The sequence below is a fragment of the Pinus tabuliformis genome, chromosome 1_2 (genome assembly GCF_031772625.1).
Source record: "Pinus tabuliformis cultivar Carrire ecotype Pingquan chromosome 1_2, CPIR1, whole genome shotgun sequence".
NCBI lineage: Eukaryota > Viridiplantae > Streptophyta > Pinopsida > Pinales > Pinaceae > Pinus > Pinus tabuliformis.
In genome coordinates this window covers 554,414,858-554,440,397 of record NC_142298.1, presented here as the reverse complement: position 1 = coordinate 554,440,397, position 25,540 = coordinate 554,414,858, and the positions used below count along the sequence as shown (strand labels likewise).

Below are 25,540 nucleotides of genomic sequence, written 5' to 3'. Positions count from 1 at the left end.
GTACATTCATCTTACTGGTTCAGAAATTAAAGTGTGGTGTGCTTGTGTTCCTGAGTTATTTTCGGTGGTGGAAAAATGTTGCTACTGTGCATAATGCTGGTGTGAATCTTTCAGAGTTCGATAAACATAGTACATTGTTGTTGAGAAGTGTTTGGAGGTTTTTTCTTAGCATTGTGTCTCTTTGTGTGTTGTCTGAAATTTATTAAAGTGCATCTACAGCCATTTGCTTATGAACTGTTTGACAAAACTCCTGACTGACTAAACCAAACAAGTTCAGAAATTTTATTGGGGAAACCAATGATATTACAAGAGGGTATCTTACATGTTTTTCTGGAAATATAAGATGTGGTTTCAAAATAAGGAATCCCAATAACTAATTTGTTATGTATATTTCTGGAGGTTAGACACCCTTATGCATAAACTTCAGTTTGTCTTGCAAAGCAAAGTTCACAATATATACTCCATAACTCCATATGGCAGTAAGCAAATGTGATTTGATTCTTGCAGAATAAATAAGAATACTTTAAAAAATGTGAAATATACCAGTTCTGAATACATGAACAAGTTAATCTGTGCAGAACCTTTTACAAACACTTGAATCTGCCTCTCGTGTAGATTTATAACGGATTACACTGCTCCTTTTTGTCACATTTCAACTATGGAATAAATTCTCCAACCATTAAAAAAACATACCTGGAAATGAAGGTCACCTCGTGCCTGGATGAATGGAATGTGGGAGCAATTGAGTCAGTATGTCATATGTCATATGAAGATTTTGACCAAGGACAATAGCAAATGAATCATTAACCCAACACCATGATATTATGGATGTTGGCAATCTCAGATTGTATGAACCACCACACCTTGAGGAAGAAGTTTCTTTTATCCATGTAATGGACTTAATCATGACTTTCAGCAGCCTTTCCATGTTGATATACTTTTCGATATTAGAAACTGAACAACTGGAAGTAGACTACTGTGTATCTAGTTTGCAGAAAAGGGACTTCATTTTCACAATCTGAATGTCCCTCTCAGGGGGCACTTGAACAGTTTCTTTTAGAAGAATAAATGAGGACAAATTCCTTTCAAGAAGGGAGGAAATGATGAAACATATTAATGTAATATCAATTTATGTGCAATGCCATCTTATTCAACATAAATATTTTGTTATTATTGTAAGAATTCTTCATTAATAAACTGTTTATATAGTTACCTAATAGGTTAGTCCAAAAATATAGAACATCTTGTCTATGAAAACATTCAAAGAAGTGTTTTAAAATTCCGCTGGACCGAATCAGAATCGGCCGAGCCGACCGAGCCGGACCCCTGCTCGGGCCAGCTCGGTACAAAAACTGGTTCATTGGCTGGTCTGTTACTGAACTGTTCGAGCCGGTTACCGACTCGGCCAGCTTAGTAACAGACCGGCCGGCTTGGGGTCCGCATTCCCTCCAAAATGCATCGCTGACTGGCTCGGCTGGTTTAAGTCGGACTCTGCCAAGCCGGCCGGTCTGTAATCATACCGGCCGAGCTAGTCAAACTGGTCAGTGACACGTTTTGGACGGAATGCAGACCCCAAACTCAATTATTTTTTGGTTTTAGGTTTTCTCTTTGCCCATCTAACTTCTCCCAAGCCTATAAAAGCTACCCAACCCCCTTACATTTCTTCACAGTTATCTCATTGCATTTGTATGTGAATTTGTGAGGAGTTTGTGAAGAGTTTTGGAGTTGGTTTTTGGAGCAGTAGTGAGGAGTCTTTGGCAATCATTGGAGCCACAGTGAGGAACTTCTTGGGCAGCCATTGGAGTAGCATTGAGGAGGCTAGAGCCTAGAGCTATTTTTTTTTCACTTCTAAAATCTGCCTTTGCTTGTGTTTTTTTTTTAGCAAATCTGGAAATTGAAAAGAGTAATTTTTGTAAAAGAAATGAACATTGAAGAGTTTTTTTTTTTTTTTTTTTTTTTCAGATTTGTTTCCTTACATTTCATAGTCCAAATCTCAGAAAATGGCTCCTAGAAGGAAAGATGCTGTTTGGGCATATGATGGGATGATTGATAATCAAATACATTGCAAATTTTGTCATAGAAAAATTAAGGGAGGTGGAGGGGGAATTCATAGGTTGACACAACCCTTGTATGGTATTAGAGGCCAAATTGCTCCATGTGGAGCGCCAACAGAACAAATTGGGGATATTAGGAAGGAGTTGATAGAAAAATACGAGAAGTTTGAGGAAGAAAAAGCTAGGCAAAAAGAAAGAGGCTGAAATTGGGAGGAAGAAGAGTATAAAACACATGATGGCTGCCAACCCCAATTTTGATTATGAGGGCTCTTCATCTATCCTTTGCATTAATGCATCCAATCCCTTTCGCTATGTTCCTCCCTCTTTGGAGTCTATTCAAGAAAAGGGTAAGGGTAATATGAAAAAGAACGGTGATATCGAAAGTTATTTCACACACTCCTCTCCTTCTGATAGTGCACATGGTCCTCAAGCTATTAGAGGTCAAATGCAACCTACTTTAGATGACCATTGGAAGAAAGAATTGAGAGAAATTGTTTGTGATTACATAGCTAGATGGTGGTATGAGCTGTTATCCACTTCAATGCTTCTTGTTCACCATATTATGAACCTATGTTTGATGCCATATTTGCCACTAGAAAGGGCTTCAAAGACCCTACTGTGCATGAGTTAAGGGGATCTCTTTTGCAAAAAGAGGCTTTGTCCATTGATGAATATTTGAAAGATTTCAAAAGCTCGTGGGAAAAAACAGGATGTACCATCATGTTAGATGGATTGACTGATAAAACGAACCGTACGATCATAAACTTTCTTATCTTTTGCCCATAAGGAACCATGTTTCTAAAATCAGTTGATGTATCTGATAGGGTGAAAGATGTTACATTTGTTGTTTCAGCTTTTGGATGAGGTTGTTGAAGAGGTGGGGGTGGCTAATGTTGTTCAAATCATCACAGATAATGCCTCTAACTGTGTTCTTGCTGGTAAAATGTTAGAGGAAAAACACAAAACCATCTTTTGGACCCCATGTGCCACACATTGCATAGACCTCATGCTTGAGGATATTGGTAAAATAGATTGGATCAAGAAAACTATAGAGCATGCCAAAAGCATAACAAATATATCTACAATCACTCATGGATTTTGAACTTGATGGGGAAACACACAGGGGGCAAGGATATTATTAGGCCTGCCATCACTAGATTTGCAACTCATTTTTTGGCATTGTAATCTATGCTTTCCCAACATAGAAACTTGCAAAGGGTGTTTTCTAGTGATGAATGGAATGAATGTCAATGGTTTTGCAAACAAGATGGAAAATATGTGAGAAAGAAAGTTAATGAAGAAATATTTTGGAAAAAGGCAGCAGAGATTGTGAAGGTTGCTGAGCCACTGGTTAAGGTGTTACGGTTGGTGGATGGGGAAAGTGTGTTTATGGGCTTCATTTATGAGGCTATGGATCAAGCAAGGGAGCAAATAAAGGCAACATACAAGGATAGAGTGGCTAAGTATGGGCCCATTTGGGAAGTCATTGATCAAAGATGGAACAATCAACTCCATCTCCCTATACATGCAACTGGGTATTGTTTGAACCCAAGGTATCATTATTAAGCTCTGGAGGCAGAAGCTTTGACTGGGGAGGTTAGAGATGGATTGATTGACTGCATTGATTGCATGGTCCCTAAGGAGAGTGATCAGCTGGAGATACACCGACTAGTGACTAGTGATGTTTTACTTTTGTTGTAGAGGCCATTTAGAGCCTTCTTAGTTATGTGTTTTTGTTTTGATCTCTATATCATGTATGTATTGGACAGTGCACTGGGTGCCATTTTGATATAATGGATATATTCATGAGTCTACTTTGATCATATGTTGTCTTCTCTCTATATTCTAATGTGTTGTGTTTGGAAACATGAATGAAAATATTTAAAATTATGTTTTTTCATAAAAAATGAATATTTAATGTATTGTTTACAACGACTGAGTCATTGAAATCAAATCGGCTGAGTCGATACTGAGTCGGAGTCGGAGTTGGAGTCGACCCTCGGCCCCTTTCAAACCCGAGGCGGAGTTTTAAAACATTGATTCAAAGAACTCAAGAGGACTTCAACAATGAACCTGTACCCAACTCGCCTCCCTCGCCATCGGTCATTAGACTCGGGAGCCCCTGACATCTCTAGCTCCTGTTAAAATTGGCAACCAGGGCAAAACTTCATGTGGGTCATCTTATTCATGGCTGATAATATTTTTATTAGATTCCTCTCGTCGAGAGGTGTAGGATTGATATAAATATCATTTGATTCCGATAAGTATTCATGGAGATATGAATTTATTTTGATTATGGAATTATTATCAAACCGACCTACAAATCATGTAGGCTCAAAAGCCCAACAGTCGCATCTGTTCACCCACCAACGTTGTGTATAAATATAAGAGGACTTTTCCTCATTTGGACTCACTCATCTCATCACATCTCTCTCTCTCTCTACTGCGCAGAAATGAGTCTCTTCTCTACTGCGCTGAAATGGGTTTCTCTCTCACACTTGTGAAGCTGGAAACTGCTGAATTTGAAGCTGCAACTGCAGAAGTAAAGATTGACTTGCGTGGCCTAGAAGATCTCCTCTTTGGAACTGCACTGTAGGTTCATCTGGACCTCCTCTGAAAGCTGCAACTTTTGGTGGTGGAATGAAGTCAAACAGTTTGCAAGATATCGACTGCCCTAGTTTGAAGCCGGAAACTGCTAAAACTGGAGCTGCAACTGCAGAAGTAAAGATTGACTTGCGTGGCCTAGAAGATCTCCTCTTTGGAACTGCGATGTAGGTTCATTTGAACCTCCTCTGAAAGCCGCAACTTTTGGTGGTGGAATGAAGTCAATCCGACGAACAGTTTGCAAGATATCGACTGCCCTAGTTTGAAGCCGGAAACTGTTGAAACTAAAGCTGCAACTGCAGAAGTAAAGATTGACCTGCGTGGCCTAGAAGATCTCCTCATCTGAACTGTGCTGTAGGTTCATCTGAACCTCCTCTGGAAGCCGAAACTTTTGGTGGTGGAATAAAGTCAATCCGACGGTCGGTTTGTGAGATATCGTCTGCCCTAGTTTGATAATGAAGCCGCTAATGTTGATGCTGCTGATCTAGGGTTTGCTACTGCTGATATGAATCAGATTTATTGTATTATTTCTCTCTGCTGAATTATTGAAGATAAAACAAGATTTGATCAAAGGGTTTCCCCACACATTGTGGGGTTTGTCCCTGGCTAGCCGCCACATCTTGTGTCTCTTGTCTTGGCTTGTTTTCTGTCGATCGTTTAATGTTCGATCTGCACTTTACTTTATGTATATGTGATTGCTAATCTGTGGAATATAATAAGAAAAAGAAGTAAACTGTTATAAGCATAGAACATACCATAACTTAACATGGTATCGGAGCTGAGGTGAGGACAAAGCCTAAGCAAGAGCAAGAGCAATCACCGAAGAGAAGATTGGCAAGGCTATCCTAAAAGAACTATGGGGTCCTCAACACTCTTTCCTACTGAAGACAAGCTCCGTGAGAAAGCTGACTATCATGGATGGAAGATGTCTATCGATCTAACCCTAGAAGATCAAGGAGTGTTGGACCATGTAAGAGGCAATATTGTTGAGCCTCCATCAAATGCATCCGCTGTTGCATGGAACAAATGGAAAACTGAAGAAGTCAAAGTAGAAGATCATCCGGGACTCTATCGACAAGCACTTGGTGGCCTACATCTCTGAACTGGGCACCTCCAAGGAAATCTACAATAGACTGGCTATTACTAACAGGGAAATGGCACTCATGACTCTTGGAGGATTACCATCTGAATGGTACGTGTTCATGACTACTCTTCTGAACAATCATGTAATTTCTGGTTTCAAGGAATTAATGGCTAGATGCATTCAAGAAGAAACAAGGGTAGAAGAGCAAGAAATGCCCATGCCTAAAGGTCCTCCTGCTGCCTTTTCTTCTCATGCTAAGAAAAGAAATAATTCCGGGACTAAATCAAAAGGAAAGGTTGGACCTAAGGCTGGAAGAAAATGACGATGTTACATCTGCGATAAAGCAGGTCACTATGCAAGGGAGTGCCCTGATAGAAAGGACTCACACCGGGACGATGATCAAAATCCCTCTGATGGCAATCAAAGGAATGACAAATTCAATAACAAAGGTAAGAGGAGAGCTAGGAATCAAGGAAGAGGACAACCATTCAAGAAGGCTAGAAATTCCAGGATATATTAAATGCACTTGACCTCAAAAAGAACCTAGTGTCCATCTCGGCAATGGAAGACAAAGGCTACAAGGTAACCTTTAGCGATGGCAAGGTACGTATATGGAAAAATAAAGTTAAAGATGCCTTTACTCTTGGGTTTAGTGTTGATTCATTATATCAGGTCGATGGAAGTCTGCTAGGTGTCATGTCTTATGACACATCTCTTCAGTTCGAACTTTGACATCAGAGGTTTGCCCCCCTTCATTATAAAGCTATACTCGATGTAAGACAAATGGTTACAGGGATGCCCGAATTTTGAGTAGAGAAATAAGGAGTATGTCCAGGATGTGCCAAAGGAAAGCTCAAAAGGGGACCATTCCCCTCTAGCCGAAGCAAGACCTTCGATATATTACAGTTGGTTCACTCAGGCATACCTAAGGTTGGCATTAAGAGGGAGACTACTACACCACATACTCCTGAGCAGAATGGTGTGGCGGGAAGGAAGAACCACACGATTGTGGAAGCTGTCCGAGCCATGCTACATGATCAAAGACTTCTGAAGTTTCTATGGGCTGAAACTACAAACACCACCGTATATGTATAAAATCGATGCCCTCATCAAGCATTGGGTTCCAAGACTCCTGAAGAAATGTTCACCGCCAGTCAAAGGGAAGTCGTGATTAGTCATGATGTCACCTTTGACGAAGATATGGCTCTCAGCAAGGTGAACAATTTTCTGACTTTGAGGAGCTCTCAAGAAGCCGACACCAAGGAACCGAAAGAAAAGGATGATGAATCAATGCTTGATGTAGAAGAACCCATGGATCCGATTGATCCTCATCCACATGAGCCTTCCTCTTCTAGGAAGAGGCCTTCATGGCTTAGGGGGATACTTGATGATGCTGAAGGACATGCTGCACCCTCAGGAACCTTCCGTCAAAGTAAGAAACTTAACAGGTATTAGGGATACCTGACCATCATGAGCACGATCATACAAAATGAGCCTTCATCATTCTCAGATGTCGTCAAGCATTAACTATGGAAGGGTGCTATGACCATAGAATAAGCGTCTATTATGGAGAATGATGTCTGGGAAGTAGTTCCCAGACCCTGGACAAGACAATTGTTACTTCAAAATGGCTTTACAAGATAAAGCATGCAGCAAATGGAAGTATGGAAAAGTATAAGGTTCATTCTGTTGCTCGTGGTTTATCCCATAAGGAAGGTATAGACTATGATATTTGTACCTGTTGCCAGATATACGACCATCCGCTTGATCATAGCCCTTGTGGCTTCACAAGGATGGAACCTACATCAGATGGATGTCAAGACCACGTTCTTGCATGGTTCTATCAAAGAAGAGGTCTATGTGGAGCAACCTGAAGGATTTGAGATTTATGATTGGAAATCTCATGTATGCAGGTTGAAGAAGGCTCTCTATGGGCTGAAGCAAGCACCCCGAGCATGGTATGAGAGGATCGATAGCTACTTGATGAAGCTGGGATTCACTAGGAGTGAAGCCGATCCTAACCTTTACTTTAAGGTTGAAGATGACAAGCCTCTCATACTGGTGTTTTATGTGGATGACCTCTTTCTAACAGGTGCAGACCTTCTCATTCACAAATGTAAGAGGGAGCTGGCTTCTGAATTTGAAATAAAGGACCAAGGACTTGAAGTATGGCAAAAGCCAAGGGAAATTTTCCTATCTCAAGGAAAATATGTGGTAAAGATATTGGAAAGATTTGGTATGATGGACTGCAAGCCTGTGACTACCTCGAGGATCTTAATTTTTAGAAGTTATATGGTAGTGATGTCGGACCAAACTTGGGAAATGCCTCTGAGTTTCAAAACTCATTCGCATTGATGTTCTTGGTGAACCTCCGTCCGAACATATGCTTTGCAGTTAGCACTGTGAGCTCATATTTGGTTGAGCCTCACTGCATTGATGCCAGGAATCTTCTGAGATGTCTTCAGGACACAATCTCTCATGGATTAAGATACACCGTCGGAGATGTGAGACTACTTGGATATACTGATGTTGATTGGGCAGGCAGTGTGGTGGACCGTAAGAGCACTTCCGGGTGCTGTTTCACCTTGGGATCTGCTTCGATATCCTGGATGAGCAGGAAGCAGAAGTCGGTGGCTTTGAGCATCGCCGAAGCAGGATATATTGTTGCTAGCATGACCTTGTGTGAGGCAGTTTGGTTGCGAAAGCTCTTCAGTGAGCTGTTTGGATTTACATTGGATACCACTGTGATTCTCTATAACAACCAAAGGTGGGATTCGATTATTGAGGAATCCCGTATTCGTCGATTGCTCCAGCAGATAGACATCATCTGGGATATGGTAAGTTGATGAGCAAGGAGGCTCCATCGCATTAAGATGATTTACAGGTTGATACACCTTGTCAAAGCCTCGAGGAAAGATCTAATCTATGATTTTCCCAAACGACTTGGAGTCGGCAAGAAACCCTTGTACAAGGGTCCTGCATGTTGCATACATTGAGCTCTGGGAGCTCTGAGGGCTTGCGGTTATTACTGGAGCAACATACGACCACAGGGTGACTCACCCTCCCCTAGTGGTGTGCACTGGAACAAGATGATTCGCTCTCTTGTGGGACAAGATGATTTGCTCTCTTGTGGAACAGGATGATTCGCTCTCCTGTGTAGCAGGATGATTAGTTCTCGTGTGAGGCCTGGATTGATGTGTTCTCCATGGTGATTGTAGTAGGATTGATGTGTTCTCCTGTGAGGACAGGATTGATTAGTTCTCCTGTCGAGGCATCCTACCCATGTAGTCTGGGACTCATGGGAAGTACCTCTCATCTGATCAATGAGCAGGGAAATGAAGTTAGGGACCATAGTAGTACCGATGGACGCATCGTTGTATCTACCATACTCCCTACGCTAGGATGACCTCCATTGATCTGGGATCAATGATACTGGTCTAGGACCAGTGGTAGGAGTTGTACCATACTATGACGCTGACTTCGGGTCGGTTGAGATTGGTCTGGGACCAGTGGTACATACTCCGAGACTGACTTCGTGTCAGTGCAGTACTGGTCTGGGACCAGTGAGAGTGGTACATACTATGACACTGACTTTGGGTCGGTTGAGACTGGTCTGGGACCAGTGGTACACTCTCTGAGACTGCGATACTGGTCTGGGACCAGTGGTAGGAGTTGTACCATACTATGACGCTGACTTCGGGTCGGTTGAGACTGGTCTGGGACCAGTGGTACATACTCCGAGACTGACTTCGTGTCAGTGCAGTACTGGTCTGGGACCAGTGAGAGTGGTACATACTATGACACTAACTTCGGGTCGGTTGAGACTGGTCTGGGACCAGTGGTACACTCTCTGAGACTGCGATACTGGTCTGGGACCAGTTGTAGGAGTTGTACCATACTATGACGCTGACTTCGGGTCGGTTGAGATTGGTCTGGGACCAGTGGTACATACTCCGAGACTGACTTCGTGTCAGTGCAGTACTGGTCTGGGACCAGTGAGAGTGGTACATACTATGACACTGACTTCGGGTCGGTTGAGACTGGTCTGGGACCAGTGGTACACTCTCTGAGACTGCGACACTGGTCTGGGACCAGTGGTAGGAGTTGTACCATACTATGACGCTGACTTCGGGTCGGTTGAGACTGGTATGGGACCAGTGGTACATACTCCGAGACTGACTTTGTGTCAGTGCAGTATTGGTCTGGGACCAGTGAGAGTGGTACATACTATGACGCTGACTTCGGGTCGGTTGAGACTGGTCTGGGACCTGTGGTACACTCTCTGAGACTGCGATACTGGTCTGGGACTAGTGGTAGGAGTGGTACTTACTATGAAGCTGACTTCGAGTCGGCTGAGACTGGTTTGGGACCAGTGGTACGCACTCTGAGACTGACTTTGAGTCAGTGGAGGATGATACTGGTCTAGGACCAGTGGAGTTGTACTCACTATGACGCTAACTTTGGGTTGATTGAGACTGGTCTAGGACCAGTGGTACATACTCTGAGACTGACTTTGAGTCAGTATGATACATCCTCGATTATTTCTTCTTCTTCATAATTTGGACAAAAACAGAGCAGAACAGAACAATGCAAGAGCAGAGCAGAACAAAGAAAAACAGTATCAATCAGTACATGGCAGAACAAGACAAAGCAGAATAGGTAGAATAGAGCAGAGTAGGGCAAGGGTCATGCTGTACAGGGCAGTGCATTTGATTGATGAATAGTAACGACCGATAGACAGATTGTAGATGAAGTTCTCCCTGGTTGAGAGGGAGTGTTAAAATTGGCAATCAGGGAAAAACTTCATGTGGGTCATCTTATTCATGGCTGATAATATTTTTATTAGATTCCTCTCGTCGAGAGGTGTAGGATTGATATAAATATCATCCGATTCCGATAAGTATTCATGGAGATATGAATTTATTTTGATTATGGAATTATTATCAAACCGACCTACAACTCATGTAGGCTCAGAAGCCCAACAGTCGCATCTATTCACCCACCAACGTTGTGTATAAATATAAGAGGACTTTTCCTCATTTGGACTCGCTCATCTCATCACATCTCTCTCTCTCTCTACTGCGCATAAATGAGTCTCTTCTCTACTGCGCTGAAATGGGTTTCTCTCTCACACTTGTGAAGCTGGAAACTGCTGAATTTGAAGCTGCAACTGCAGAAGTAAAGATTGACTTGCGTGGCCTAGAAGATCTCCTCTTCGGAACTGCGCTGTAGGTTCATCTGAACCTCCTCTGAAAGCTGCAACTTTTGGTGGTGGAATGAAGTCAAACGGTTTGCAAGATATCGACTGCCCTAGTTTGAAGCCGGAAACTGCTGAAACTGAAGCTGCAACTACAGAAGTAAAGATTGACTTGCGTGGCCTAGAAGATCTCCTCTTTGGAACTACGATGTAGGTTCATCTGAACCTCCTCTGAAAGCCGCAACTTTTGGTGGTGGAATGAAGTCAATCCGATGAACGGTTTGCAAGATATCGACTGCCCTAGTTTGAAGCCGGAAACTGCTGAAACTGAAGCTGCAACTGCAGAAGTAAAGATTGACTTGTGTGGCTTAGAAGATCTCCTCATCTGAACTGCGCTGTAGGTTCATCTGAACCTCCTCTGGAAGCCGAAACTTTTGGTGGTGGAATGAAGTCAATGCGACGGTCGGTTTGTGAGATATTGTCTGCCCTAGTTTGATAATGAAGCCGCTAATGCTGATGCTGTTGATCTAGGGTTTGCTACTGCTGATATGAATCAGATTTATTGTACTATTTCTCTTTGGTGAATTATTGAAGATAAAACAAGATTTGATCGAAGGGTTTCCCCACACATTGTGGGGTTTGTCCCTGGCTAGCCGCCACATCTTATGTCTCTTGTCTTGGCTTGTTTTCTGTCGATCGTTTAATGTTCTATCTGCACTTTACTTTATGTATATGTGATTGCTAATCTGTGGAATATAATAAGAAAAAGAAGTAAACTGTTATAAGCATAGAACATACCATAACTTAACAGCTCCATTGCCAAACCTTACCATCTCACTCACTCATTCCTTTTTAGCAGGCCATTATTATTTTGTATCGTGCCATAGACTATTGAGTATTTTGTATTATACCACAGTCTCTTATATACGTGTTGCGGCAGTGCTACCACTGGTTTCTTTCTCTATATGCTATTTTTAGCATTTTTTAGGAGATGTACTTGCACTCCTACTGACTGTGTTCGTTGGTCCCATTGACCTACTTTTGTGGTCATCAGTTGGAGATTACTAAATTTACTTTACTCTTCACCTTGCTCACATTAGTCACTGTGGGCATAGTCATTGAATTTTTTTCTTCAGCTAGCTTCATCTAGAATATTGGAAATGCGGTTGTAGTGCAAGAACCATATGGTTTGCTATGCTTTCTAAATGATGTACTGGACATGTCAAAGTTGCAAATGTTGGAATCCTGGAAGTATACATTCCTTGGCTGTGTAGATTCCAAGGTCACATGACACATAGACATGTGGATAGGGGTGTCTGACACAGGACAGATAGACCCCCTTAAATGTGACATGATTTAATAAAAAAAATCACGGAGATAAATTATCGACAAACATATAATTTTTTTGTAACATTCAGAAAAATAGTATTACAGTTACACATTAGGACACATTTATTGATGCGCTGAAATGCATTTGTACATGCTTTCTGAATTTTTGTGATTTTTTTATTGTCCTGAGTTTGACAAATTGGAATATGCTAAGGCATGCTGTTGGATACGTGTTTGGCACAAGTTCTGAAACTGGGCACATGCCAAATGCATGTGTGACACACTAGACAGCATGCCAATTTGTCTGACATGCTGACATGCAACATGTACCTACCACAACTTGTCCTGTTTCCTAGGTAAACTCAGAGAGTTTGACTGGTTGAAAAAGTAAGTTGCTAGCTGCAATAGTAAAGGATCAAACTATAGCTATTACCTTGTCATGCTGATTTGGCAGTTTGCAGTGCAATCCGTTTAAAAAACAGCTGAAGGTAACTGAGTATTGATTGGTAATACTTGCCAATATAGAAATATTTCAGTCTACAGGTTACCCTATTTTAAACTGGAGTCTGGTACAGATTGAAGTCAATATCAATGGGAAGGATGGTCTGCTGGCAGATATGCTGTTGCCCATCAGATTGATTACCTTTTCCTTTTAGTCTATTCAAGTGCTTGGAGTTGCTATGTCCCTAGCAGGGTCATTTGGAGTTGGGTACAGAAGGCACCGGATCAGTGAGACTATGCACAGCCTTGTGTCTGGGGGCTGGGCTGTTTATCCCCACGAGGGCACCAAGGAGTATGTGTTCCCAAGGCAGATCTGCTTGAAAATCCACCTTGGACACACACATATTGCCCGATTGCTTCCATTGGGCTTGAATATTATGGCACTCTAATCTGGTTGTCTCTGAGCTCCTCCCAGGGTCACCCAGCTAGGTTCTATCAGCCCTAGGCTCTCCCTAGAAGACATCATCAGGTGGCGTATTGGCTCCTCCATTGTTGATGGCAGAATATAGTTCATTTTCTCCACACTCTTCTTTGTCTTCTCTTCTAATGATATATAATGGCTTTCTTTTCTTGGTTGTATTAGTAGTCACTTACATTTTGATTTCTAGCATTGTGTAGTCTTTTGCACTCCTACAGCTGGTTACAACTGCTTGTAATTCCTCATCCTGTTGACCTACTCTTTTGGTCACTTGTAGACATTGATAATTTTTTTTATATCTTGTTTATCAATAACAATAATACCTGTTTCAGCAGCAACACACACAGTTTTGTTATTACGCTCCAAGTCGAATGGAAGACTTAAACCTAGGCTTTTTCATCCTAAATTATCTTCTGTTATTGTGAGCTACTTTTTAACAGCTTTGTGTTTTATAAGTCCTGATCTGTCTTTGTTTGTCTTAAACTGCAGGTGTTAGCAGATCATGTTGGTATACCTTGCAGACTAGTGAAGGGGAGCCACTATACTGGAATTGACGAAGGAGCGGTAAACATAATTAAGCTAGATTTTGAAAGGTATTCTTTTTTATTGCTGATCTGTATTGCTACTTTGGACATTAATGTCCCAGTCAGTTTTTCCCGATGGAATGTTTTTCATTTCTGGGGTTGGCTTTTCTGACGTATGCTAACAGGTTCAACACCTAATTGTTAGTGTCTTATGGTTCTATTGATTTTAGACAATCTTTCAAATTTGCATTAACACTATGCATTTCTTTCTGTGATATTTTTGCTTGCCATAGGAAAGAATCTTTTTAGAGAATCTAATTTAAAGCTTGATCCATATCAGGGAATTTATAATTGATCTAATGGGAGCCCCAGGGACTCTTATTCCTGCTGAACTTCCAAGTATGGATTCTGCTCAAAATGTGGAGATGAATAGCATGAACTTTGGTCAGCGGATTCCTCTACGGCCAGACCATGATTTGTTGTCTTTTCAAGATATGGATTTTGGCCAGCCTGCAGAAAGAAGATCACCTCAAAAGGATTCAAATCCTGAACAGAAGTCCCAAGACGTTTTAGATGGTGGTTTTGTAGCTGCTCCTTCAGTTATGTTGGCTGACATTAACTCACACCAAAATGTTGGAGAAAAGAAAGTTATGAAACAGAACAAGTTCCCTGGGAAAAGAAACGAGTTTCAAAGACGGCGGGAAAATCTCAACCCAGGACTTGGACGACCACCACTTCCCATTATGCGGAAGAATCCTTTTATATGCAATGATGTTTTAGGGGAATGTGATCCTATAGATGGAATAGGACTGAGGAGAGTACCGGAGACTAGGGGTTTTAATATGCCTCCTTTACTGGAACCATCTGTTTCACGATCTCAACATGTTTCCCATGCAGCTGCTTCAAATGTACCAAGCTGTTGGCATCCTTACAATCAATCTGCTTCACACACTTTCGTTCCTAATATGAAAGGCCTCCCTGCTTCACCAGTGGTTGCTACTACTACGGTAGCACCAGGTAAATATAGGGAGTCCCCAGTTGATTTTCCTATGGCTGCTGTGACAGATGCATCTACACATATATGCAATGAAAACCAAAAGAAAATGGAAATAAATGATCTATCTGCACAAGATATAGTTGGCAGGGAAGATTATTATAATAACATAATAAGAAAGGAATCGAAGGACTGCAACAAGAAGATTTATGATAAACGTGGATATCAACAATGCAATGATGAAAGGTTAGTTTGTGTGAGGGGAACAGAAGATGAACAAAGTCCAAATCTTCCAACCTCCATTCGTCCTGCTAGACTGGACACAGTATTGGATGATGTTGCTGAATGTGAGATCCCATGGGAAGATCTTGTAATTGGTGAACGGATTGGATTGGGTAAACCCTAATCCTTATTCTTTTAAAATTTGATATCTGATTCTATCTTTCCAGGTATTCCCTAATAACATTTTATTGAACTTTGAATATTTGACTTGGTGGCTTTGTATATGCTGATTTTAGTATTTGTTCCATCTTGACTGTCAAGGCCAAACTTATTTCTATTTACATATATCCAAAGTGTGTTTTTTGCATTGCATAGTATGGATATATCATATATGTAGTTGTTAGATTGGAGATGCTACATGCACCATGCCTTGATATCTGATTCTGGCTTTCCAAGTATTCCTTAAGAACAATATTATTGAACTTTTAATATTTGACTTGGTGGCTTTGTATATGCTGATTTTAGTATTTGTTCCATCTTGATAGTTGAGGCCCAACTTATTTCTGTTTACATATATCCAAAGCGTGATTTTTGTATTGCATAATGTGGATACCTGTAGTTGTTAGGTTTGAGTTACTACATGCACCATGCCTAGATGAATCTTAGATACCAATTTCCTGGAAAATAGGTTAATATCATAGTTTTAAAATTCGGCCGAATCGAATCCGAAACGGCCGAGTTGATCCGAGTCATTGAAGAATTTTATGACCCGGCAGAAAAACCAGTTCGGGAGGCCGAGTCATCACTGACTCGGCCGAGTTATTGCATGACTCAGCCGAGTCAGTCATGACTCGGTCAACCCGGCCGTTTCCACATCTACTCGGCCGAGTCAGTAAATCCAGCCAGTCCCCCCAAAAAACAACGATTTATCTAATTTTTTTTAAACTTTTTAACATTTAGCTGATTGTTGGGGACTCCAAGGTGTTTTCTAAATTGGTTAAGTGCTATTTGGGGTCCATTTCCCTCTCCTAGTATTGATATGCTACTCAAATTTCATGGTAATGTTAAATTCTTAAAGTAAAAGTGACATTCTCCTTAATCTTCATTTTCATCCTTTTACTTAAATTTTTAACATTACCATGAAATGACTCAGGATGTTTGAGAGTGGTTCCGGCATCATTGGATTTCATATGGAGAAAGTAGAATTTTAGATTTCATTCAAAATTCAGCAGACTTATCAGTTTTTCAGGATTTCAGGATTGGAGGATTGCAATGTTTCCATTGAATTTTGTCCTGTATTAGGGTATGGAACTCGTATTTAATCAAGAGCACCAATCCCTCTTTGTACCTTGATGTTAGTGACATTGGTTGTCGAACTTCTCCAGGATTCGCTCCCAAACCAGGAGCTTCTGAAAATGTCGCTCCCGCTCTCGTTTTCGCTCTTGCTCCCCACTTTCGCTCCCGCTCCCAAGTAACACTGAGCCAGATGATGTTGACAACTCTAGCAGTAGCCAGTAGTATTGGTCACAGACTTTTGTTGTAGAGGCCATTTATAGCCTCCTTGGTTATTTGTTTTTGTTTTGATCTCTATATCATCATCGTGTATGTATTGGACAATGCATTGGGTGCCATTTTGATATAATGGATATATTCATGAGCCTACTTTGATACTATGTTGTCTTCTATCTATATTCTAATGCTGTGTGTTTCGAAACATGAATAAAAATCTTTAAAATTATGTGTTTTTATAAAAAAAAAAATATTTAATGTATTTTTTACAATGACCGAGTCATTGAAATTGAGCCGGCCGATTCGATACCGAGACCGAGTCGGAGTCGGAGTTTTAAAACATTGGTTAATATACTTTTCTGTCATCTTCTTTATAATTTCAATCCCTTATTTCTATTCTGCTCAGCCAATAAATTGCGTAACACAGTTCCCTGTCCAATATTGTTATAGTTAATGCCATTCTTGCCTCTGTCTACATGATCAGTGGCTGGTTGCTGTCTTAGTTAAATTTGTTTGTTTGTTTGTTTGGTGACTATTGTTGGAAAATTAGAATAGGGCAGCATATAATTAATCTTTTCCATCCACGACAGTTATTTGTGATTTTATACACTTCTTCTTCTTTATTATGCCTATGTTCTTATCATTAAATAAATGCCAAAACAAGAAGATCGCAACCATACAAAATGAACACAATTTATAGGCTCCAAGCCAAAGGAAAACCCTTCCAAGGGGAAAACCCTGAAAGAACTTCTCTTCTTATAGAATCAACTTCAAAAGGAGATTTCCAAGACGAAAACCTAGATCATGGCTGCCACCAAAGACCAAGTCAACCAGCCAAACTTGCCTTTAGAATACAATACAAAATCTCCAAGGGTAGCAAAGCAAGATCCCTTTAAAATGAAGGTTCTTCTAGCCTTTCGTCCATGCCAAGACAACTTGCAACACTTATTGCAGTTTGTTGAAATTTGGTACTGAAAGATAGGTGGTTCCCTAAGGCTTTGATCTTTGGCCTAGGGAATGTTGAAATTTGGTACCGGAGGACAGGTGGTTCCCTTAGGCTTTGATCTTTGGCCTAGGGAAAAGTGTCCAAAAGAATTTAATTTTTCTCCTAAAGTGACTTTATAATTTTATAAAGTTAAATCTAATTTAAAAGTGACTTTAAGTGATAAAGTTACTAAGTCTAATTTTAAAGTGACTTTTATAAAGTCAATGAAAAATTAGAAAGGAAAAATGACTTTGGAAATAAATGACTAAGTGGGTCTTTATTAAAGTGGGGTGAATTAAAAAATAAAAAGTGAGATTTAAATGAGCATTTAATCTCAGCCTTAGATCTCAATCTATTTCAGCAATTGGATTTAGGGATCACCCAAAAGTCACTTGGGGTTAGATTAAAGGAGGAAAATGAGGAAAAGGTCATTCATTCTTTCATGAGCAGATTGAGAGAAGGAGAGCAAGAGAGCAAGGGAGATTTCTGGACAGTGAGCTGCGGAGTTTCAGCAGCGGAGTTTCAACAGAGCGGAGTTTCAGCAGAGGAGTTTCAGCAGCAGAGTTTCAGCAGGGCGGAGTTTCAGCAAGTCTGTACAATGAAGTTTCAGCAGGGCGGAGTTTCAGCAAGGCTGAGATAAGATGTAAAAGTTTGCTTGCTGATTTTTGCTGAATATTTCTCTTACTGTAAAAAGGCATTTTCTAGAAATAAAGAAGAGGTCTCAAACTGGTTTTCCCCAAGAGTTGTAGGGGGTTTTTCCAGGGTCACATTGACAAAAAATCTCAGTGTTTAAATGTGTTTTAATGGCTGTTTATTACTGCTGATTTTTATTTCTGCAATTTCCAGCATTCTGTAAAATTTCCAGAATTTGTGTTTTCAGCAAATTAATTTTTTCCAGCTTGTTAAATGTATGGTTATGGGAAAGGGCATTTAACTATATGGGAGAAATAAGGAGAAATTGAAAACTGGGGTGGGAAATGAGAAATTTCTACATGGTATCAGAACTTGAGTGCTGAAGGACAGTTTGTGACAGCAAAAGGAAAAATTACAGCTGTTGATTTTTCACTCAGAAAATTCCAGCAAGCTGATTTTTTCATAAACAACAGTTTTATCTTTACTACAACAGTGCTATTTTTCAGTTTGAGGACAACAGGATGTCATTGGGACTGAGGGTGGAGGATAGGCTGGATGAGCATACAAATTACAACTTTTGGAAGGAGAGAATGCAGAGTATCTTTGAGGAGGCAGAAGTCTGGGATATCATGGTGCATACCACACAGAACCCTGTTGTTGTCAGTTGACAGCTTATAATAAAAAGAACAACAAGGGTAAGAGGCTGATTCTAGACGGAATCAAAGACCATTGCATTCCTCATGTGAGAGGAAAGAGCAATGCCCATGAGATGTGGACAACATTGTCCAATCTCTACCAGAGTACCAATGAGAATCAAAAGATGGTCCTGAAGGAGAAGCTGAAGAACATTAAGATGGGTAATGATAGTGCAGCTGGATATCTCACAAAGATTACTAATGTGAGAGATGAGTTGGCAGCGATTGGAGAGGCCATTCCACCCATTGAGTTGGTGCGGATTGCAGTGAATGGCCTCCCCCGTTCATGGTTGAACTTTGCTGATGGGGTTTGTGCACGTGAGACCCTTCCCAAATGGGAGAGGTTTTGGGATGATTGCATTTAGACAGAGATCAGGAAAGGTCAGCTTGGAGCAGCCAAGCCAGTTGAGCAGGATGAGGATGTAGCACTAGTGGCAGGAGGCAAGAAAGGCAAAGGGAAGATGCAGGCTTCCACAAGCAGTGGTGGGGGCAAAGGCAAAGGTAAAGGTAAATAGGGGAACACACAGAAGGACTATTCCAAGGTGAAGTGTTGGAATTGTCAAAAGATGGGACACTATGCAGTGGTGTGTCCGGAGAAGAAGAAGAAGAAGGGGAAGAACCAGGACGTGGCAACTTCAGCAGAGATTGAGGACTTTGCAGGTCGTTTTGACCGGGAATTTGCGTTCACTACGTGTGAGTCCTCTAGTGCAGGATCACCTGCCACACAGGTTTAGAGGGAGCATGCTTTTCCCTCGATTAGCGGAGCATCTTCAGGTATCTGGCGTTCACTACGTGTGAGTCCTCTAGTGCAGGATCACCTGCCACACAGGTTTAGAGGGAGCATGCTTTTCCCTCGATTAGCGGAGCATCTTCAGGTATCTGGTATGTGGACAGTGGGGCTTCACGTCACATGACAGGAGTCCGTGAGTACTTCTCAGAGCTTTGAGAGAGTGACACTGATATAGAGGTAGTACTCGGTGATGACAGAGTTGTTAGAGTAGTCGGGATGGGGACACTGAGATTTCAGAGGGAGTCCAAACCTCCCTTGAAAGTGTCAGATGTTCTTTATGTGCCAGGGATGAGGAAGAACCTCATATCCGTCTCAGCTTTGGAGGACAGAGGATATGAGGTACTGTTCAGGGGAGGACAGGTGTTTATGTATCCTAGGGGCACTCCAGCTGATTCAGCTAGAGTGATAGGTGTACGCCATGCAAAGGTGTACAAGTTTGCATTCCAGCCCCTTTTGGCATTGAGCAGTAGTACCGACAGCAGAGCTAGCAGTTCTGAGCTGTGTGAGATTTGGCACCGCAGGATGGGACATTTGTATCATGGAGCCTTGAGGACATTGCGGGAGATTACTACAGGTGTGCCAGATTTCAGTACTAATCACTTTGATACTTGCAGAGGTTGTGCGATGGGCAAGTTTGCCAAATCCTCTTTTCCCAGCAGTGACAGCAGAGCGACTGGGATACTTGATTTGATTCATTCCGATGTGAGCGGTCGGATGTCTCATGTTTCCTTGAGTGGATATGAGTACTATGTTTTATTCATTAATGATCACTCCAGGAGGACCTGGATTTATTTTTTGAAGACCAAGAGTGAGGTCTTCAAGCGGTTTCAGGAGTTTAGAGCTCTTGTGGAGACAGACAGGTCGAAAGATCAAGTCCCTGAGGTCGGACAATGGCGGAGAGTACACCCTTGGAGAGTTTGTTGACTATTGTGCGGAGGCAGGCATTAGGAGGGAGTTCACTGTTCCTTACAACCCCCAGCAGAACGGGGTTGCAGAGAGGAAGAACAGATCCATCATAGGGGCTGCCAAAGCCATGTTACATGATCAGGGGTTGCCATTGTTCTTGTGGGTAGAGGCCTGCAACACAGCTGTTTACTTGCAGAACAGGAGTTCGCATCGTGCCTCGGGGCACATGACTCCGGAGGAGGCTTTCTCTGGGAAGAAGCCTGATATTGGTCATCTTCATATCTTTGGATGCATTACATACTCCTATATACCCAAGGAGAAGAGGACCAAACTAGAGCCCATCGCAGAGAAGGGTATCTTTGTGGGCTACAGTGAGACCTCAAAGGCCTTTCGGATTTACATTCCTGCACAGAGGAGAGTTGTTGTCAGACGGGATGTGAAGTTCGAGGAGGACAGGGCCTTTAGGAGGTCACGGGAGTTAGAGTATCTGGATCAGCCAGACCCTCAGCAGCAGTTGAGTTAGTCGCAGGGATCCAGTGGGCAGGGATCAGGAGGATCAGGAGGTACATCTATGAGGATGTCAGGTCCGTCAGTGAGCAGTGGCTCACCGAGCCAGAGGGGTGGTGCTCCGGGCAGCACGCTGAGCAGTTCACAGAGCAGTTCACTAGGGAGTCCACTGATGGACAGTTCACACGGTACCTCAGCTTCTACAGGTTCAGGTGTAGGCAGGAGGACAACAGATAGACAGTCAGGAGTTCAGGCTCCTGATGATGATGAAGAGGAGGAGTTTCATTCTCCGGTGGGAGAAGTGCGCTCAGGGAAGAGAAAGCCCAAGTGGCTTCAGGACACCTTGAGAGATGCCTCATCTGTTGCTGAGTCGAAGAGGTCCGTCAGAGAGAGTAGACCACCTGAGAGGTTTTATTGCTATATGGCGATGGTTACCAGCATCCTTGACTCTGAGCCTTCTAGCTATAAGGAGGCAGCTAGCCAGCAGGTCTGGAGAGAGGCCATGCAGGAGTATTCTTCTATCACGAAGAATGATGTTTGGGAGGTGGTGCCGAGGCTTGAGGGCAAATTCGTGGTTACTTCCAGATGGCTTTACAACGTAAAGCATGCTGCAGATGGCAACATTGAGAAATTCAAAGCAAGGTTTGTGGCTAGAGGGTTCTCCGAGGTAGAGGGAGTTGATTATGAGGAGACCTTCGCTCCCGTGGCTCGATATGCTTCGATCTGCTCCATTATATCGATAGCAGCAGAGATGGGTTGGAAGATCCACCAGATGGATGCATGGGAAGGAGTCCCATGTGTGCAGACTGAAGAAGGCCCTTTATGGCCTGAAGCAAGCTCCCAGAGCTTGGTACTCCAGGATAGATACATATTTGCAGGGGATGGGTTTCACAAAGAGTGAGGCAGATCCGAACCTTTACTTTATTGTGATTGGTGAGGAGCCTCTCATTCTGGTGCTGTATGTGGATGACTTGGTCATTACAGGTGTAGAGAGACTCATAGAGCACTGCAAGAGAGATCTTGCGACGGAGTTTGAGATGAAGGACATCGGCTTGATGCATTACTTTTTGGGCTTGGAGGTGTGGCAGGAGGAGGGGCATTTCTTCCTGGGGCAGGGGAAGTATATTGTGGACATCTTTGGTAGATTCCACATGGAGGATTGTAGACCCATGTCGACACCGATGATCACCAACTGGAAGAAGCTTCATGCTTCGGATTCCGAGTTGGTGGATCCCACATTGTACAGGCAACTGAACGGTTCCTTGATGTATTTGGTCAACACTATACCAGATATCTGTTTTGCAGTCAATACGATGAGTCAGTTTATGTGTGAGCCTAGGAAGGTTCACTGGGTGGCTGCAAAACATATTTTGCGGTACTTGCAGGGGACAGTGGATTATGGTCTGGACTGCAGGCAGGGAGATGGAGTGAGATTGGTAGGATACACTGATTCGGATTGTGCAGGCTGTGCTTCTGCTAGGAAGAGCACTTCACGGTGCTATTTTGGGTTGGGTTCAACAGTAGTGTCATGGTTCAGCCGGAAGCAGCAGTCAGTAGCACTAAGTTCAGCGAAAGCATAGTATATGGCAGCCAGTCTAGCTAGTTGTGAGGCTATCTGGCTTCGCAAGATGTTGTTTGGCTTATTTGGTTAGCCGTTGAGATCTTCAGTGATTTACTGTGATAATCAGGGTTGCATTAAACTCACGGAGAATCCAGTATTTCATGACAGGTCAAAGCATATCGGGATCAGATATCATTTCATCAGAGACTATGTTCAGAAGGGAGCTGTGAAGCTTGAGTATATTTCCACTGATGAGCAGGTTGCAGATATTCTTACCAAAGCCTTACCACGGGGCAAGCATGTCTACTTCAGAGACAAGATGGGTGTGGTGAGGAACACCTTCCTCGGTAAGAGGGAGTGTTGAAATTTGGTACCGGAGGATAGGTGGTTCCCTTAGGGTTTGATCTTTGGCCTAGGGAAAAGTGTCCAAAAGAATTTAATTTTTCTCCTAAAATGACTTTATAATTTTATAAAGTTAAATCTAATTTAAAAGTGACTTTAAGTGATAAGTAATAAGTCTAATTTTAAAGTGACTTTTATAAAGTCAATGAAAAATTAGAAAGGAAAAGTGACTTTGGAAATAAATGACTAAGTGGGTCTTTATTAAAGTGGGGTGAATTAAAAAATAAAAAGTGAGATTTAAATGAGCATTTAATCTCAGCCTTAGATATCAATCTATTTCAGCCATTGGATTGAGGGATCACCCAAAAGTCACTTGGATCACCCAAAGTCATTTGGATTAGATTAAAGGAGGAAAATGAGGAAAAGGTCATTCATTCTTTCATGAGCAGATTGAGAGAAGGAGAGCAAGAGAGCAAGGGAGATTTCTGGACAGTGAGCTGCGGAGTTTCAGCAGAGGGGAGTTTCAGCAGCGGAGTTTCAGCAGGGCGGAGTTTTAGCAAGTTTGTACAGCGGAGTTTCAGCAGGGCGGAGTTTCAACAAGGCTGAGTTTCAGCAAGGCTGAGATAAGTTGTAAAAGTTTGCTTGCTGATTTTTGCTGGATATTTCTCTTACTGTAAAAAGACATTTTCCAAAAATAAAGAAGAGGTCTCAAACTAGTTTTCCCCAAGAGTTGTAGGGGGTTTTTTCAGGGTCACATTGACAAAAAATCTCAATGTTTAAATGTGTTTTAATGGCTGTTTATTACTGCTGATTTTTATTCTGCAATTTCCAGCGTTCTGTAAAATTTCCAGAATTTGTGTTTCAACAAATTTATTTTTTCCAGCTTGTTAAATGTATGGTTATGGGAAATGTCATTTAACTATATGGAAGAAATAAGGAGAAACTGAAAATCGGGGTGGGAAATGAGAAATTTCTACAGGGAAAAGTGTCCAAAAGAATTTAATTTTTCTCTTAAAGTGACTTTATAATTTTTATAAAGTCAAATTTAATTTAAAAGTGACTTTAAGTGATAAAGTTATTAAAGTCTAATTTTAAAGTGATTTTTATAAAGTCAATGAAAAATTAAAAAGGAAAAGTGACTTTGGAAATAAATGACTAAGTGGGTCTTTATTAAAGTGGGGTGAATTAAAAAATAGAAAGTGAGATTCAAATGAGCATTTAATCTCAGCCCTAGATCTCAATCTATTTCAGCCATTGGATTTAGGGATTACCCAAAAGTCATTTAGGGTTAGATTAAGGGAGGAAAAAGAGGAAAAGGTCATTCATTCTTTCATGAGCAGATTGGGAGAAGGAGAGCAATAGAGCAAGGGAGATTTCTGGACAGGGAGGAGAAGGAGGCAGCAGCTTGGCACACATTCCAAGGTAGTATTCCAGCAAGTCCGTACAGCTGAGTTAGTATACAACTAAAGGCAGATTTTTGGGCACGATTTTCAAGGAGGCCGTACAACAGTTTGCACAGAAATCGAGGAGCAGAAATATGAGTTTGCTGGCACGATTTTCAAGGAGGCCGTACAACAGTTTTAGGCATAGAAATCAAGGAAATCGTACAACAAAATTTCTGGCGGCTTGCACACTTTTCTAGGCAGGCCGTACAACAGAATTTAAGGCTGAAAATCGGCACAAAAATCGAGGCGGCCGTACAACATTTATTGTTGTTCAGTTTTGCTGTTTGCAAGTTTTTCCAGTTGGCTAAGGCATAGAAAACGAGATAAGTTGTAAAATTTGCTTGCTGATTTTTTTGCTTAATATTTCTCACTGTAAAAAGCATTTTCCAGAAATAAGAAAGAGCTATCGAACTGGTTTTTCCCAAGAGTTGTAGGGGGTTTTTCCAGGGTCACTTTGACCAAAAATCACTGTGTTTAAATGTGTTGAATGGTTGTTTATATGTGCTGATTTTTATATTTCTGCATTTTCCAGCGTTTTGTAAAATTTCCAGAATTTGTGTTTTCAGCTAAAATCTATTTTCCAGTGTTGAATGTATGGATATGGGAATGGGCATTTAACTATTTTGGAGAAATAAGGTGAAACTGAAAACCGGGGTGGGAAATGAGAAATTTTTACATGGTATCAGAGCTTGAGTGCTGAAGTGCAGTTTGGGACAGCAAGGAGGAAAATTACAGCCTGCTGATTTTTTACACAGAAAATTCCAGCAAGCTGATTTTTCACAAACAATAGTTTTATCTTTACTACAACAGTGCTATTTTTCAGTTTTAGGACAGCAGGATGTCATTGGGATTGAGGGTGGAGGATAGGTTGGATGGGCATACAAATTACAGTGTTTAGAAGGAGAGAATGCAGAGTATCTTTGAGGAGGCAGAAGTCTGGGACATCATGGTGCATACTACATAGAACCCTATTGTTGTGCCTACTGATGCTACTCAGTTGGCTGAGTATAATAAAAAGAACAAGGGTAAGAGGCTGATTCTAGATGGAGTCAAAGACCATTGCATTCCTCATGTGAGAGGAAAGAGAAATGCCCATGAGATGTGGACATCATTGTCCAATCTCTACTAGATTACCAATGAGAACCGGAAAATGGTCCTGAAGGAGAAGCTGAAGACCATTAAGATGGGTAATGATAGTGCAGCTGGATATCTCACAAAGATTACTAATGTGAGAGATGAG

The 25,540-nt window shown here is 41.6% G+C and overlaps 1 protein-coding gene across 2 annotated transcripts in view; it reads left to right on the top strand.

Annotated features, from left to right (window-relative positions):
• LOC149206789 (serine/threonine-protein kinase EDR1-like) overlaps positions 1–25,540 on the top strand; it is a 290,283-nt gene that overhangs the window by 65,213 nt on the left and 199,530 nt on the right. For both annotated transcript variants that reach the window (XM_089395579.1, XM_089395578.1), the window contains 2 exons: positions 13,677–13,780; positions 14,052–15,100. In XM_089395579.1, the coding sequence (XP_089251705.1) occupies positions 13,677–13,780; positions 14,052–15,100 (1,153 nt within the window). The remainder of the gene's footprint in view (positions 1–13,676; positions 13,781–14,051; positions 15,101–25,540) is intronic.